The 15,849-nt window shown below is 52.4% G+C and overlaps 6 protein-coding genes across 6 annotated transcripts; 4 read left to right on the plus strand and 2 right to left on the minus strand.

Moving 5' to 3' along the window:
* Nucleotides 1-131: 131 nt before the first annotated feature.
* On the plus strand, nt 132-978 carry GCG54_00008977 (Calcium-binding protein NCS-1; the record flags this gene model as incomplete). Its single annotated transcript, XM_045408930.1, has 3 exons — nt 132-258; nt 402-697; nt 799-978. The coding sequence occupies 3 exons, from the start codon at nt 132-134 to the stop codon at nt 976-978; spliced, it is 603 nt and encodes a 200-aa protein (XP_045257846.1).
* Nucleotides 979-1,580: 602 nt separating this feature from the next.
* GCG54_00008978 (Long-chain-fatty-acid--CoA ligase 1) lies at nt 1,581-3,798 on the minus strand (the record flags this gene model as incomplete). Its single annotated transcript, XM_045408931.1, has 3 exons — nt 1,581-1,673; nt 1,738-2,873; nt 2,928-3,798. The coding sequence occupies 3 exons, from the start codon at nt 3,796-3,798 to the stop codon at nt 1,581-1,583; spliced, it is 2,100 nt and encodes a 699-aa protein (XP_045257847.1).
* Nucleotides 3,799-5,996: 2,198 nt separating this feature from the next.
* On the plus strand, nt 5,997-6,789 carry GCG54_00008979 (5-formyltetrahydrofolate cyclo-ligase; the record flags this gene model as incomplete). Its single annotated transcript, XM_045408932.1, has 2 exons — nt 5,997-6,090; nt 6,128-6,789. 2 exons carry the CDS (start codon nt 5,997-5,999, stop codon nt 6,787-6,789), a joined length of 756 nt encoding a protein of 251 aa, XP_045257848.1.
* Nucleotides 6,790-6,899: 110 nt separating this feature from the next.
* GCG54_00008980 (Small nuclear ribonucleoprotein E) lies at nt 6,900-7,356 on the minus strand (the record flags this gene model as incomplete). The annotated part of the gene is made up of 3 exons (XM_045408933.1): nt 6,900-6,955; nt 7,009-7,226; nt 7,283-7,356. 3 exons carry the CDS (start codon nt 7,354-7,356, stop codon nt 6,900-6,902), a joined length of 348 nt encoding a protein of 115 aa, XP_045257849.1.
* A 1,641-nt stretch (nt 7,357-8,997) lies between these two features.
* GCG54_00008981 (uncharacterized protein) lies at nt 8,998-12,251 on the plus strand (the record flags this gene model as incomplete). Its single annotated transcript, XM_045408934.1, has 6 exons — nt 8,998-9,126; nt 9,191-9,280; nt 9,337-9,618; nt 9,719-9,809; nt 9,875-11,158; nt 11,212-12,251. The coding sequence occupies 6 exons, from the start codon at nt 8,998-9,000 to the stop codon at nt 12,249-12,251; spliced, it is 2,916 nt and encodes a 971-aa protein (XP_045257850.1).
* Nucleotides 12,252-14,088: 1,837 nt separating this feature from the next.
* On the plus strand, nt 14,089-15,543 carry GCG54_00008982 (uncharacterized protein; the record flags this gene model as incomplete). Its single annotated transcript, XM_045408935.1, has 1 exon — nt 14,089-15,543. The coding sequence occupies one exon, from the start codon at nt 14,089-14,091 to the stop codon at nt 15,541-15,543; it is 1,455 nt and encodes a 484-aa protein (XP_045257851.1).
* Nucleotides 15,544-15,849: the final 306 nt, after the last annotated feature.

A 15,849-nucleotide genomic window follows, 5' to 3' on the forward strand; every position in this document is an offset into this window, starting at 1 on the left:
GGCAAATCGTGAGTCGATCGCCACCCACCGGACAGTGCCGTTGTCCTCCGTCCTTCCATGTTCTGTCACCATCATCGGCACGGAATACCACCCTGCGGACCTTATGGCGAGGACTCCAGCACCTGCGTCGAATGAGATCATCCGAGACATTGGCTAACAAGCCGTTGTACAGCCAGTCCAAGCTTTCCCAAGAGCAGCTTGCTGAACTGCAGAAGTCGACCCATTTCGACAAGAAGGAGTTGCAACAATGGTACAAGGGTACGTTGGTCACAGTCCCCAAAATCTATCGCGCGCGAAACGAACCACGAATTGCCCGGAAAATATTTCCTCGTTACTTTACCTGTTTCCTCGGGGCGCATCGCGAACTTTCCGAGAACAAACGGTTCTGACCTGCAACCCAGGCTTCCTCAAGGACTGTCCGTCGGGCATGCTCACTAAGGAGGAGTTTCAGAAGATTTACAGACAGTTCTTCCCGTTTGGCGATCCAAGTTCATTTGCAGACTACGTTTTCAACGTCTTCGACAGCGACAAGTCAGGAAGCATCGACTTCAAGGAGTTCATTTGCGCTCTAAGCGTTACGAGCCGCGGAAAAATGGAGGACAAGCTCGACTGGGCTTTCCAGCTGTATGACATCGACGGCGACGGGAAGATTAGCTACGACGAAATGCTCAAGATCGTCGAGGCGATTTACAAGATGGTCAGTTTGCAATGGTGCCGGTCCCATTCTCATACCGCACCCTCCTCCCGGGAAAATAGCTCGGCCTGTCCCATGTTGCCCGCTGACAATCTCGGAACTAGGTTGGCTCCATGGTTAAGCTTCCTGAGGACGAAGATACCCCCGAGAAACGGGTACGGAAGATTTTTCGCATGATGGACAAGGACGAGAACGGCAGTCTCGACATGGAAGAATTCAAGGAGGGTAGCAAACGCGATGAGACCATCGTATCCGCCCTTTCTCTGTACGATGGCCTGGTGTAAGTGGAACGTTCACCATGATTTGAAAGGTATTGTGGTGTTTTGCGGGCTAGACGAGCTGTGCGGGACAAAGTGCAATTATTATTATTATTATTTCCTACCCAAGGCCAGACAGGAATGGGATTCCAGTGATTTTGCCGTGTTGTGTCTCACAATATCATATTGACCAACACGCCACACCTGATTGCTGGACCCAGGGCCGCTGGGTCCGTCGGAAACCCAGTATAGATGGTGGCCAGAACCGACCGTCCCGAGTCGGCAAGGCAACCTTGAAATTAACCCGGGCCGCCCGGGCAGCAGCAGCTTCCGTGCGAAACCTCCGGTATTCCAGCACTTACTCCGTTATAGTTCTGTAAGAGCCTTAGCCTTACCTGTGAGTGTGAAATACGAATTGCATTAACTGGTTTTGATTGGGAACAGGGGCCTCAATCGTTATTATGTGTTACAAAGTCGAATCGTGCACACTCCTGGATATCAAGCGTTTCGTAGTCCAACCCAACCTGTGGAAGAAAAAAAAGAAAGAAAGAAAAAGAAAAAGGGTCTCGATAAATACCAAGTCCTAGAGAACTTCAACGCAACTAGAAAACAAGCATCTAGGTGTTTGACTAGTTGGATGAGCCATACGCCTTGACCACCTCGGTCTTGTACTTCTCCAAAATCTTCTTGCGCTGCAGTTTTTGGGCTGCTGTAACCAAGTCCTGCGATAGATATTAGCCATCCAAGAAATTTTAGAGACAACCCGGGTCAGCCATGTAAACTTACGTTCTGGGGCGTCCATTCCTCGTCGGACAAGACAACTCCCTCAATGATCTCGATGCCAGAAAGACCACCCTGTCGGCCGGCGCTCTGTAACTCCTTGAGAACGGCGCTCTGCAGTTTCCGGTCATGTACGAGTCCTTCCAAAGATGGGCCCTTGATCCCGATGCTCTCTGCCAGCTTCATCAAAGCAGGCTCGGCAGGAACAATGATCGCAATAGGCTTCGCTTTCTGGGCATCGGCATACACACAAATGTTGGCCACAAGTGCGGACGCACGATAAATTGATTCCAGCTTCTCAAGGGCAATGTACTCGCCGTTCAAAGTCTTGACCAAGTTCTTCTTTCGGTCGATGAGCCTGAGGTGGCCGTTGCCGTCAAACTCACCGATGTCGCCTGTCTTGAACCAGCCATCTTCAGTGATAGCCTCTTTGGTCTCCTTAGGGTTGTCCCAGTACTCTTCCATGACCGACGGGCCGCGGATCCACACCTCACCCTGGGAATTCGGCTTATTGTGAGCGAAGTAGCCGGCCTCCGCGAAGTCAACCAGCTTGACCTCAATTGACGCAGGCATAGCTCCCATATTGTTGACGTTCCACTCCAATGGGTTCATAAGACAGCCCATGGCGGTAGTCTCGGTTAGACCGTATCCTATGATCATAGGCGCAATGGCCATGGAAATGAAATGCTGAGTTTCTTTGGCGATGGGTCCACCTCCGTTCATGCAAAGCTTGAGGCGTCCACCAGTCGCTTCTTTCAATTTCTTCAAGAACACAGTATCAACGATGCTAGATCCCGGAAGGCCGGCATTCATCAGGCTCGTCTTCGTAGCCAAGGCATTCCAGAAGAGCGTCTTGACAACCGCGCCGCTAGCATTGACCTTTGCGATGATGCCCTTCTTGACCGTCTCCCAGACTGCAGGGACGCCGACCATGACGGAGGGCTTGAACTCTCTGATATCGCCGGCACAGTTTCGGACCGAAGTATCGGACAATGTCTTGGGGTTGCCGTAGCCCATGGTCGACCCCCAGTAGAGACAGGCATTCTCGAAAACAAATTCAAGGATATGGGCGAGAGGGAGGTACGTCAGAAGACCATCGCCAGGTCCAATGTGTGGCTGCACGACGACACTGACACCAGCAACTGGAACGAATGTCAGCCATCGAGACGATCTCGAGATCTAGATTGGGAACATACCGGCGGCAACGACAGCCTTATGCTTCAGGGGGACACCCTTTGGAGTGCCAGTCGAGCCCGAAGTATACATAATACAGCACAAGTCCTCGGCACCAGGGGGAACAGGATCGACTGTGTTGTCTTGGCCAAGCTTCCTCAGGTCATCGAAGCTGAGGATAGTGATTTGAGGATGTGCAGACTTGAGCTGGTCGACGTGTGCCTGCTGAGCCTGGTTCTGGTTGTTCCAGATGACGTAGCGGATGTCCTTGGCATCGTTGAGGACATTCACGAGTGTAGGGAGAAGATGAGGGTCAAGGAAGATGGCCTTGGCGGCGGTAGCAACCATTGAGTATCTCAGACCTTGCTCGCCTAGAGTGTCGTAGGCAGTCACGACAGGCATGGACTGAGAAGCGGCGGCGTGGGACATGGCTAGCCAGTGCGCACTGGTGGCAGCGTAGATATGGACGCGATCGCCCTTGGTCATGCCTAACTTGCGCAGGCCAGAGCCGAGCTGGAGGGTGAGTTTTTCGTACTCGTGGTAGGTGATGTACTCGTAAGGGCTCAGCTCGAAATAGGTCCAGTCTTTGCTGACCTCTTGCTCCTCACCATCCACCATCTTCTTGATCTTTTTTGACTCGCGGTGGGTGGTGATGAGCTTGCGGGAACCCAGGCACTTTGCGTTCCCGTACTTCTCGGCGCTTGACTTGACTAGCTCGTATGTGGTGGTGATGTTGCCTCCGGGAAGGGTGATCAGGTCGGGAACAGCCTGGGGTAGGCGACGAGGTAACGTCTCCCCCTCTTTTGGAATTGCACCAGGCGAGGGGACGGAGAATGGGCCCTTGACCTGCATCCTGGGCAGGATGTCGTACTTGGACTTTGGCGGCGAAGCCATTGCTGAAATGAGCGTCTAGGATATTGGTTACCTGGAAGAGTATTATGGCTGTTTGCAGTCGCTGCCTTTGGGAGCTTGAGAAAAAGACGTGGACGGCGCGCGGAAGCGACGGGTCGAGGTGGGCGACAGTAGGTTTCTTGGAGGAGGTCGCCGTGAGCGCTTGGTAGGAGCTAAAGATCTTCAGATTGTGGAGTTTGGTGTTGGAAAGAGGTCTACGTAGTAAAGCAGCTAAGGAAGGGGGCGGTCGGGGTATTTGTTGGTCGGATGGCGAGAAGGCACAGGCAATGGGAAGGGAAGGCAAAAAGTGCCGTCAAAAGACGCCGGACACGCTCGTGGGAGCTTCTGGGGGGGTTTCTTGGCTCTTCTAACTTGCTTTGAGAGGGCGAGTGGATCTCCACAAAAGTCATAGTGTGGCTCAAGCTCCAGGCCTAGCTAGCTGGGCATAGGTAGTGTGAAAGTCAGTGCACTCTACCTCCTGCTGGACTGTACTTTAGACACCTGGGTACCTACCTATCCAGGGAGCGTCCCGCACTTTCCAATTGACAGGATCCTTGCAGCCGCTAGCTACATTAGGTACCTCACTGAACCTGCCTGCCCACCGCAGTATCTACCTCAGTACGTGTGTATATCCATCAATGGACAAGGTCAGGCAGGTAGAAAACACTCGTCGCGCCACAGTAGGTGCCCTAGAGTAATGAACCTACACCACAAACCAACGCTATCGCGTACGTATTTGCTTGGGTGCTTTGAAAATACGAACCAGAGAGTTGAGGGAATGATCTATATATTTCACCAAGTGCCTGGAGCCGTCAGTCGTGAAGCTTCCCTCCCTCACGCAGCTAAGTACGGATACAGGCACAGCAGCGACACAGATGATGCACCGCTGTGCAGCGATGCGCCTTTGCGGGGTAGTATACTGCACAGTAGACCGGACGGTCCCCTTGTTTCGTGGGCGTACGTCTTGTGTGAATAAGTACTACGACATGAACCTGGAATGGCGTCGTAACTCGCTGGCCGAAAAGGTACCAAGTAGGTAAGATATGGTACTGCAAGACATTGGATAAAACCACATTCCTATTAAATCTGCGCATGGATCGACTACACCTGGCAGCGTTAGTGAATGGATTCCGGCGGATAGACAATGCGGTGCTTCCTTCTCAAGAGCTGGAGCTGTTGGGTTTTCCCATATCGTCTGTGATTTACTATAACACAAAAAACAAATTGTACAGAGTTGCTTGTCTTCACGTCGAGAAAGGAAATGCGTCCGCCCTGTCCCCCTCAAATCCCACAGCACGGGGAAATTAAGGCCAGAACTCGTCTTAGGATACCGTCACCAAGGACAGATCCAAGCCTATTGAGGCCGTCGGTCTAGTCGTAAAGCAAGGTAGCGGAATGCCACGCCTTGGCAATTGGGTTGGCGCATTGCCAGTGATGCTTCTGGCCGGCCACCCTCGCCTGCCCCAACGCTTTCCCCCGCGTCTTAGCCTTGCAATCCATATGACTGAGCCGTCCTGTGTCGGCTTCTTCACGTCCAGCCAAGCAACAAGCCTCTTGGCGCATTAACGTGCACCAAAGTATCCGTACGTGCGGTTCCAGAGTCCAGTAGACTTGGCATGATTTGGTTGACAATTCCTTTCAGAGCATGGCTTGCTGAGAGCCACCAACAATACACCAGCAAGTTGAGAACTTACTGTTTCGCCCGATGAGGTTGTCGCGTGGCCTCTTCAGTGGCCGACACACAGCCACTATCACACACATTAGCATGTGTGTCCCGATGAATCTGCGCCAGATATATTTTGTCTCTTTTTTCACGTAGGTGATGCTTGTACTTGCGAGGCCTCGATTATCGTTGCAAACACTACTACATACAATACGTTTCCCCGATGTACCTTCTATTTGCATACTGCATTTATTACATATCTCCCAAGACCATCGCTGCAAGTCACCATCTGACAACGCCCCGCTTGCCCGCATGTGAATCGTCGACAATAGGTAGGCCGCCTCAAGAACGCACGAACGAAACGTCAGAAGATGCTCAAAATACGCCCCACGTGAATCCCTCTCCACGGCATGCTTCGTTCGTCTTTAACTAATGCATAACGTTCACAGTTGGAACCAAGCCGATGCCAGAAGACCCAGAGAAGCTTCTTTCTATACACCAGCACCCCAGACAGCCGAGGGAACGGGAACAAATCACAATGGGCTCCACGCTAGTGGCCGCCAAGAAGCAGCTGCGGTCTGTCATGAGGGACAGGCTAGGTGGCGTTGCTCATGAGTCCATCAACATTCAAAGTAAGCTGCTCACCTCTTCTGGAACGCACATGCTCAGCTTCGCCAAAAGGCCGGACTGTCTGCGAAACTCTGAAGACATTCAAACCTTATGTGGAGGCGCAGAGGGTCAGCGTTTTCCTCTCCATGTCGTCCGGCGAGATACAGACGGACGACATTGTGCGCCATGCCTTATCATCCGGAAAGCAAGTTTACGTCCCGTATCTCCACAAACCACCTTTTCCTTCCGAGGAGACGCCGCCCAGGGTCATGGACATGGTCCGTTTGCGCGATCTTCAAGACTACGAGTCGCTGCAGCCGGACAAATGGGGCATTCCCAGCATTGACCCAGCCACCATCGACCAGAGACAACGCGTCCTGGGTGAGCATGGAGCCGAACCCCCAGAATCCTCTTTCTTGGACCTTATGCTGCTCCCAGGAGTTGCTTTTGACATTGACCCCCAGTCAGGTTCGCTGCGAAGACTAGGCCATGGCAAGGGATTTTATGACCTCTTTATTCGACGTTACGCTGCGAAGTACAACAACAGTTCGTCAGTAGCGACAAAGCCTCTGATGCTCTTTGGCCTGGCCCTATCGGAGCAATTTCTCTCCCAGCCTTCAGATAGCACAGTTCCCGTCGCACAACACGACCAGCCGCTCGACGGCGTGGTCCTCGGCAGCGGGGAGGTTAGGAGGCCGGTGGAAAGCTTCAAAAACCGCTGACAGCCCGCCGCATCATGTTGATAAATTCGTGGTATCAAGCTTTTTCTTCTTCCTAACATCCGTGTGCAAGGCTCGTCGTCGCAATGTGGTTCCTTCGCCATGATCGCTGTCTATTCCGAGACACTCTGAATCAGCGAGACATTGTCACCCTTCAGCAATATTTGACCTGTACAATGTGGTTAGCTTAATAGGATGCCTGATACCAGCTTCGGCACTCACCCAGTGGCCGCCGTGATTCCTCCGGGTTCGTCTTTGTGACCTGCTTGACCTCGACTGCATCATCAATGACAAGATTCATAAACTCGTCAAAGCCCTGTGATCTCCAAGTCAGTACAGCGCTTCTTGATAGAACCTCGACGACTCGCCGCACCCTGATCTTGCCTTCGATTCGAATCGAAAGCTGCTCGTACAGCCAAATCTGGACGGTCGTGTGCTGCCTATAAAAGTTTTAGCATCTCGGTACACATAGGGCCTGAATTGTGCAGCGACATACTGAAGGAGTCTGAAGATGAAGTTGATGGGAGGAAGCAGTACTCTGCGACCACCGCCGCCGCCGCGTCCTGACATATTTTGGTGTGTGGGAGAGAGGTCGAGCAATGCTTTTGAGTTCGAATATTTTACGATATGGAACAGCGGCAAGTACTGTCTGTCGCTCGCGTTCGGCTTCGTCGAGTGTGTTGTGGCGGAGCAAGTTGTCGGCAAGCACGTTCTTCGCAGCTGGGGCGCGATGAGGGTGCGCGACTCCCGGCCTGGGCTCAGTCAGTTACAGGTGTGGGTGGTTCCCGTGGTTTGCTAGAATTTAGGTGGGGCTGGCAAAATGATATTCCATCCGGTCTTAGGTAGCTACCCGGGAGGGGGTGCACGACAGAGGGCAGAGGTTATGCCTCTAAAGGTGCTTATGCTGAAGTCAGGGTAGTCTGGCTTAAGTCAATTGGGTTATAATAAAGGACCTATTTCCTCGCTTGAGTTCCCTGTTTCTTCGATTATTTTTATGATCTGAACCGTGAGATCGCTTTTATGTAGGTAAGTCTATTAGGAGTAGATCACTCTATTCATAGAATAAAAATAATAATAGAGGGAAGGAATGGATCGAGAAGGGCGCTAGTATTAAGAGCTAAGAATGGCCTGCAGTGGGCTCTGCCTATTAGGACCCTATGGCCCCTAAAAGCATAAAGGAACAAGAATGACCCTACCTCTGTCCAGGAGGGGGGTCCTCCGCGTAGGTACGCACGGCATGGATCCATGGATGGACCCGTAATAGTGTTACGGCGCGAGATAGATCATGTCCCTTCCCCTGCCACTTTTGCTCATCCAGGTCTGGTTGCCCAAGCCGGCGGCGCCTCACAGCACCTACCATGGCACTGAAAGGTGCTACGGATAACTCAAAAGATCTTTCTAACGACTCAAATAGTGCCGCGGCAATTGCTCGTGGCAAACAACTTGAGAATCTCCAGTCAGTAAGCAGGTAAGGTAAGTAGTATACCTGCCTACACTGCAAGCTCCAGGGAATGAAATGCTAGGCACCCAAGGAAAGGTACGAGAGGACATGTTGTTGGCGCAGCTACGGATGGGTACATTATATGAGGCGCTCTTTGGTGTGCCTCAGCAATATTATATGCGTTACACTGATGCAATGTATGCAGGTAATCATACTTGTATTTTACCAGTGTATCTACCTATCTAGGTAGGGAGGTAGGCAGGGAGGTAGTTAGGGACGTAGGTAGGGACGTAGGTGCTGGTCTAGGTACGGAGTACCTACGGATTCCTTACCTAAGGTGCGAATAAGCATAGGGTATGGTAGGGGGGAGAGAACAGCCTAGCCGGCTTTAGACACCTAGTCAGGTCGGATTCCTAAGGTACCTAGGTAGGTTGTCTCTGGACCCGCCTGCTGTCCCGCCAGCCTGACTGACGTTTTATTTTCCTTTCGCGACGTTCTTCCACCCCCTCCATCCACCCTTTTTGGACGTCGCCGCATAGCTTTGATAGCCTCCCAACTGCCACCTCACTGGCCCAACGCTCCTTTCGCCTCAAAGAAACGAGAGCTGAGTTGCAACCTAATCTCTCATCGCATACCCCTTCTGCGGCACCTGCGGTCCTTCCGCACGACGTCATATGCGGCTTTCCTACCACATTCTCTCGACCACATATCCGCTCCCCGCCTTATCAAACAGCCGATTGACACTTGCGACATCGCTAGACGTCTGAAGTATGGCCACCAACGGGATTGAAGAGGCCTTCGCGCCCAACGACGTCTTGTCGGCAATGGTGACCATGCGCGGCGGCGAGCAAGAGACAAAGAAGAAAGCGCACGCCTACCTGGAACGTTTCCAAAAATCTGTCAGACTACCACAATTCTGACGCAACTGTCACCGGCTTACTTCTCTGCTAACAACGATTATAGAAAGATGCATGGGGCACCATCATTGGCATCCTTCAGTCCGACGCAGAGCCCGAGGCCAAGCTCTTTGCGGCTATTACTTTGCGCGGAAAGGTACAACATTCAGGTTGTCTTTCTTGAAATGGTGAGCTGATCATGACTCTGTACAGATAACTTACGACTTGACGACGCAAGTATCGGAAACAGAGCTGCCTGCGCTGCGAGACCAAATCCTGTTCCTTTTGAAGCATTTCGCTCCCGGTCCCAAACCCATACGAGTTCAGCTCTGCGTGTGTCTGGCGACACTGGCAGTGCAGATGAAGGACTGGAAGGATGTTCTTCCCACGGTAGTATCATCTCTCGGGGACAGCGTTGAGAGCCACGCCGCCATTCTCGACTTTCTGCGCGTGCTGCCCGAGGAGGTGACCGAAGGCCGCAAAATCACCTTAACTGTACGTGGATCACGGAAACACCGACCGGCCTTCTACTTCCAGCGGCGGGGTTTTGCTGGGCCGATATCAACAGGGATCAGAGTCTAATTGGCAATGACAGGAAGAAGAGCTTTCTCAGCGGACCAGGGAATTGCTGGGTGACAATACGGACCAGGTTGTGCAACTGCTAATTAACTACTCTCAATCATCTGGTACGTCCTGAACCCGTATACAAGATATACATCTTAGAAACCGCGCTGATGAGTCATTTATGCAGCCTCTGCTGCTCAAAACCCCCAGTTAATGGAGTGTATTACATCCTGGCTCCGTGAGGTTCCCGTCAGCACTGTTGTTAAGTCCCCTCTTCTCGACGTTATCTTCAACGCTGTGGGCAACGATCAGGCTTCGCAGGAGGCCTCAGAATGTCTCTGCACAATTTTTCGGGAGACGAGGGATGTCGACGACAATCTCGACACGATACAAGCTCTCCTGCCTCGCGTTATTGCTCTCCGTCCCAGGATCGAGGCTGTTGTCAACGAGGAAGATACGGAAGTATACAAGTCTCTGACCAAGATCTTCGCTCTGGCTGCAGAGGCATGGGTGGTAGCTATTGCCCGCGAGCCGGGACACTTCCGGTCTCTCGTCGATTCAGTCTTGGAATGTGCGGCCAGAGACAAGGACAGAGATGTGATTGAGCACACCTTCCAGTTCTGGTATGAGCTCAAGCAGTACCTGACACTCGAACGTTACATTCAGGCGAGATTGGAGCTTGTCGACGTTTATTCCAAACTCGTGGATTTACTTCTGAAGCACTTGGAATACCCCCAGTCAGAATCGACAGACGAAACTGACTTATTTGATGGTGATCGGGAGCAGGAGGAAAGATTCCGCGAATTCCGACATCAAATGGGCGACACTCTCAAGGATTCGTGCGAAGTAATGGGCGTGACAGACTGCCTTACTAAGGTTCTTGAGGCTATCAAGCTTTGGATGCAAAAGTATGCCGGTCAAGCCACAGCAACTTCCGTTCCACATTGGCAAGAGCTGGAGGCTCCGCTATTTGCGATGCGGGCAATGGGACAGATGGTCGAAAAGGACGAGAACATTGTTCTTCCGCAGTTGATGCCGTTACTCGTCCAGATCCCTAGCCATGAGAAGCTCCGGTTTGCCACTATCATGGTCCTGGGGCGATATACGGAATGGACGGCGGCCCACCCCGAATATCTCGAGCCGCAGTTCAATTACATCGTAACCTCATTCCAGACAGACTCAAAAGAGGTTGTAAGGGCGGCAGCTATGGCCATCAAATATTTCTGCACTGACTGCAAGCAGCTCCTTAGTGGGCAAGTACTCCAGATGCAAACTTTTTACGATCAAATACTCGACAAACTTCCCGACATGAGTCAGGAGGAAATCACAGAGGGAGTGGCCAGTGTTGTTGCCGTCCAGCCGGCTGCTGAGATTTACAAACTTCTTAAGCTCTACTGCGATCCACTGGTTCAACGTTTGATGAACAAAGCCAATGTCGCCACTGATGACAAGGGCAAATTGGCACTTGCTGGTGGGTTGGCAATTGAGACTTATCGATTAACACGCCGCTGACACGATAACCAGACCACCTTCAGCTCGTTACTACATTTGTGCAGGTTGTAGTGCCATATGTCGGGCCTGGGGAAGAGAACCCCGCTGTCAAGTACTGGCAAGAGGTTTTTCCTGTGCTTGCCACGATCTTGGACAATTTCCTGGGATTCGTTCCCATTTGTGAAAGAATTTGCCGGTGCTGGCGCAACATGATCATCTCTTACAGAACGGCTATGACGCCGCTCTTGCCAGAGATGGCGAACAAGCTGGCCAGTGGCTTCTCGGCCTCTCGCCAAGGCGCCTTTCTCTGGGTTACGGCAGCTATACTTCGAGAGTTCTCGGAGGATCGGGAGCACGTGGACCAGGAAATCACGCAAAGCATATACGCCTTCTTCGAGGCGCAGACAACGACATTCCTGCGCGTTATGAGCGAGCTTCAGCCCGGCGAGGTGCCAGATGTCATTGAGGACTTTTTCCGACTGCTGATTGACGCGCTACTTTACTACCCGCAACGACTGATACCATCGGAGCTCCTGGGTCCGATCTTTGAAGCAGCCGTCTTTGCATTGACATTGGAACAACGCGATCCTCTCTCGGCTACGCTTCATTTCCTTCGCGACCTCCTTACATACGGCGGCGACAACCCGGCAACATCAGACGTTCTCCCTCCGGATGTTGCTGCTCACATTCGCGAGGTCGTCAGTAAGTTGCTCAGCACACACGGTGAGAAACTGGTCAAGCAAGTCATGGCAGGAATGATGATCACCTTTCCCCGAGATTGCTTTGCAGATGGCAGCGGCGTTCTGCTGGCAATGTTCCAGCTGTTCCCGGCCGAGACTACCGCTTGGGTTGAGCGAACCATCCATCTCCTGCCACAAGGCACAATCACGCCAGTCGAAGCAAACCGACTGATGACTAAAATCAAGGAGCGCCTGGGCGGTGATGATCCTGGCGCAATCAGACAAGTGAGAGCGCTTCTGCAAGATTTCACCAACACCTACCGCCGGCGATATGTAGCTCCCCGAGAGGGTCTTGGCCAACTTGAGGCGGCCCGTTTTCACTTTTCGGGCTAAGCGCCAGGTGATGGGGCCACGAAAACATTGGCAGCACCAGAAAAAAGTCTGAGTGAGAGGTTGGCCGGAAGGATGGGTCCTGTGATTGCAAAGGACAGGCGTGAAGGGCACCGACAAACTAACGACACCAGTTTTCGTTGCCTGCCGTCAGACTCTGCTCATAATGCGTCTGCGAGCTACGGCGTTTGGAGACGAGCTTCGGCCGATCTGGCTGGCAATGAAGCTGCTACAGATCTGGCGAGCGGATAGTACTGAGACCAAGAGACAGCAAATATGACTGGTAAGCGGGAGGCGCGGTCGTGCAGGTGACGATATTTGCCCAGGGAGTCGGCGAAACCATTGCTTCGCCATAGAGAACAAGAGGATAGATCGGAAGAAGCAGTCGAGCAATTCGTGTGAGGCGCCCAAGTGGCTTAGCGGTTAGCAGAGCTGCATGCTCAGCTTCTCGTCAGCCAAGATGGTTGCTAGACTAGGTCTATTGAGGAACCGGAGAATACCGAAACAAATTACCAAATCTGAGGATCGCCTTCCGCACCTGACCGCATAAATAGAACGTCGCTGAAACTTTGTCTCTGCGGTAAGCCGGATACAGTCTTCTCCGTCTGGTCAGCCTTCCTCAAGCACCACGTGAATTGGCGTTCTACTTTATGATGTGATGCCTCCATTGTGCAGACATTCCAGCCATGCGAGGTCAGAAAACAGTGGTGAGGTACTTGTTTACTGGATTGTGAGTTTGAGGGCTGTCACGTTTCGCCCCAGCTGCTAACCCTCATCGCTAAGGTACGAGAGATGGATCATGACGACGATAGCAAGAAGCTACTGGAAGCCCGTTTGGCCCGATAACCGGAAGAGACGCCAATTTCACGTGACACCGCTGACGAGATACGGTCAATAACCTCGCTTGGTGCCGCCGGCAGAGATCATACCAATCGGCCGTACTGATTTGAAAGTATTTGCACTAGATGTCAAGCTGGGGCTACCGCAAACTGGAGTGTTACGTCTTTCTATGTCTCCTAGGCAATGCAGGCTGGCGGGCTCAGTCGCTCTGCAGTGAAATAGACTGAGGCTCTTGTCGTTAGTAAGTCGCTTCTATGCCTTTGAAGGAGATTCAACTTTCGCCCGAATTCTCAGAGGCGTCATTTACGCATCGTGGTTGGGAGATCCCCAAGGTGAGTGCGTGTGGCATAATCATGCGAGAGTGGCGACGCGTATCGAAAGCCCAATTTACTGATGGTTCACGCGCCTGCTTGCCGAAGCACGCAGGAGTGGTATCAGCGACAGGGCTGTACCGTTTCCCAACGCGATAATGAATGGTATACGTGGATACATCACTCAACCGGCAAAACTCGCGATACGAAACTTTAGACAGAAAAGGGGGGGGGGGGGGGCCCCAAAAGGGGGNGGGGGGGGGGGGGGGGGGGGGACCCGAATAGTGCGATAGGCTGTTTTGTGGAGTCCGACTTAACGCCACAAAAGGTACATTTATGTACTCCCGTGCTCCCCTGTCCCGATGCCATCTGAGCGCGCTTTGGCCATTAATACGCGAACCTTGACGCGCCCGGTACCTAAAGCCTACTACTTGCTGTATCAAACACCTCCTTCCGTCTCACCAGAGATGAGCTGATGCTGCATCAGCCTACGGTTCTCGATCAAAGAAAGCCCGACACCTCATTGTGTCTCAGTCCTTTTCAACCCAAGGCTTGTTGACCATCGTGGTCATCTGCAATGACCAATTCCCAACTGCTTCCGCAAAATTCTTTCCCGACATCCGATCTCGACGTTTGACACCCAGTAAAACCAGGCGCCGCGTAGTGACGGACGCAACGTCACTGGCAACATGCCTCCGAATCTGGGCTCGAACAGGATGGCCCAGTACGCCAGGAACCCTTCCTCTGATTCGGTTCTTCCCGATGGAACTGCGAACCTCGCCAGAAATCACGAAGTGGAACGGCGTTCCGCAACACCTCCGGCATATTCAATCTCAAGTCACGCAATTACCGACTCCACGAAGCTTCCTGCCCCAAAACCATTTGCATCTGCTAGAGCGCATACTACACATCTGACAACTCTCCGACAGCCTCCTCAGTCGGGATTATCTTCAATGCAGCCCCTGCGCGTGCACTCTGCCGCGAACGCTCCCGATGCTTCACCGCGAAGGCACCATCACCAACGAGCCAACTCCCAGAGCAGCGATAGGTCCGCATTTTGGCCAGAATCACAGATCGATAGCCAATTCGGCTCGCCTACGACTCAACGGTCCGAGAAATATGACGCCGTAATGGACATCCACAGCCGGCTCCGCTCCCCACCGCCTACTTTCGCTATGGGCAATCTCCTGCCGCTGCAGACTGTTGACAAACTGCCATACACGATCAGCAAGAACGGTGCCATGCGCGTTGCACACTCGAATGATGGCCCCGATCTGCCTCTTACTCAAAGTGATGGTCCTGCCTCTGTCGAACCTGCAGCTCAAAAGGATGCCTATTCCACTGAGCCATATACTTCTTCACCACAACGTCCCGTGAAACTCTCACTGCATCCTGCAACTGTACGACGATCTTATGCACCTGCTGCCTACGAAGACGACCAGGAAGTCTTTTCGGACTCCCCGACATACAAGATCCCCAACAATAGCCTCGTAAGGGTTGAAAAGCTTGGACAAACCCAGCCAACTCGCCACACTGCCGGGTTTCACCTGGATGACGAGGTCGATGGAAGCCTCGCGAGCGACTACCCTTTGAGCGAGGACGATAATGGCACTCCTCGAGCCAATCGAAAGAAGGCCTTGTCTCGAGAGCCGGCCCTCGTGGAGAATCCTCTACCGGCACCCAGCCGCACTCAGCGAAACAATACAAAAAAGCGGCGCCGGGGCAGCTGCGACTATGCCGATGACGAGCTTGCAGGAATGACGTACTCTGAGCTGCGTGAGCAACCGTTTGACGATGACCCAACGAAGAAATCCCTGAAAGGAATCGGTCCCCTTACTGGTGATAGTCTGCCTGCAAAGCTTGTCCATTTCCAAGGCCAGCGTGAAGCAGACCAGAAGCAATTTTTCATGCAAATGCCAGTCAGTGATTGGGAACGCTCTGGCGACTGGTTTTTGGAACAGTTCAGCCAGATTACCCAGAAGCTGAAAGCTGCCCGTCAGAACAAGCGAAACATGGTCGAACAGTTCGAGAACGAAATCGCAACTAGGGAGGAAGCTGTTCGTCTTCGGGCCGAGAGCATCGCCAAAAAATTGAATCAAATCAAACACAAGGGTGAAGACATGTTGGCGGATAAGGAATTCTGAAACGATTCACCAGCTTGCCTCTAAGCTGCTTTTTTATCTCTCACGGTCACAAGTATGAGATCCATGGAGAGTATATTTTCCTGTGACAAAGTTATTACGAGTTACGAATCACGATTATCACGATTGGAGTTGGGGAGAAAACGAACCTTTCTGCGACAGGAAGATCCGCCGCGATACTGTATTCTAATCAATTTTGCCACCAAAGAAAATACGTCGTCAGTGAGAACATTATTTGTACCGCTATGTGTCGTCATTCTCTTGTTTTTGTCCACGACGAGTCTGAACTTGATGCCCTGGTTTGCTGCG

Source organism: Colletotrichum gloeosporioides (genome assembly GCF_011800055.1).
Source record: "Colletotrichum gloeosporioides strain Lc1 chromosome Unknown consensus_92, whole genome shotgun sequence".
In the NCBI taxonomy this organism is placed as follows: domain Eukaryota; kingdom Fungi; phylum Ascomycota; class Sordariomycetes; order Glomerellales; family Glomerellaceae; genus Colletotrichum; species Colletotrichum gloeosporioides.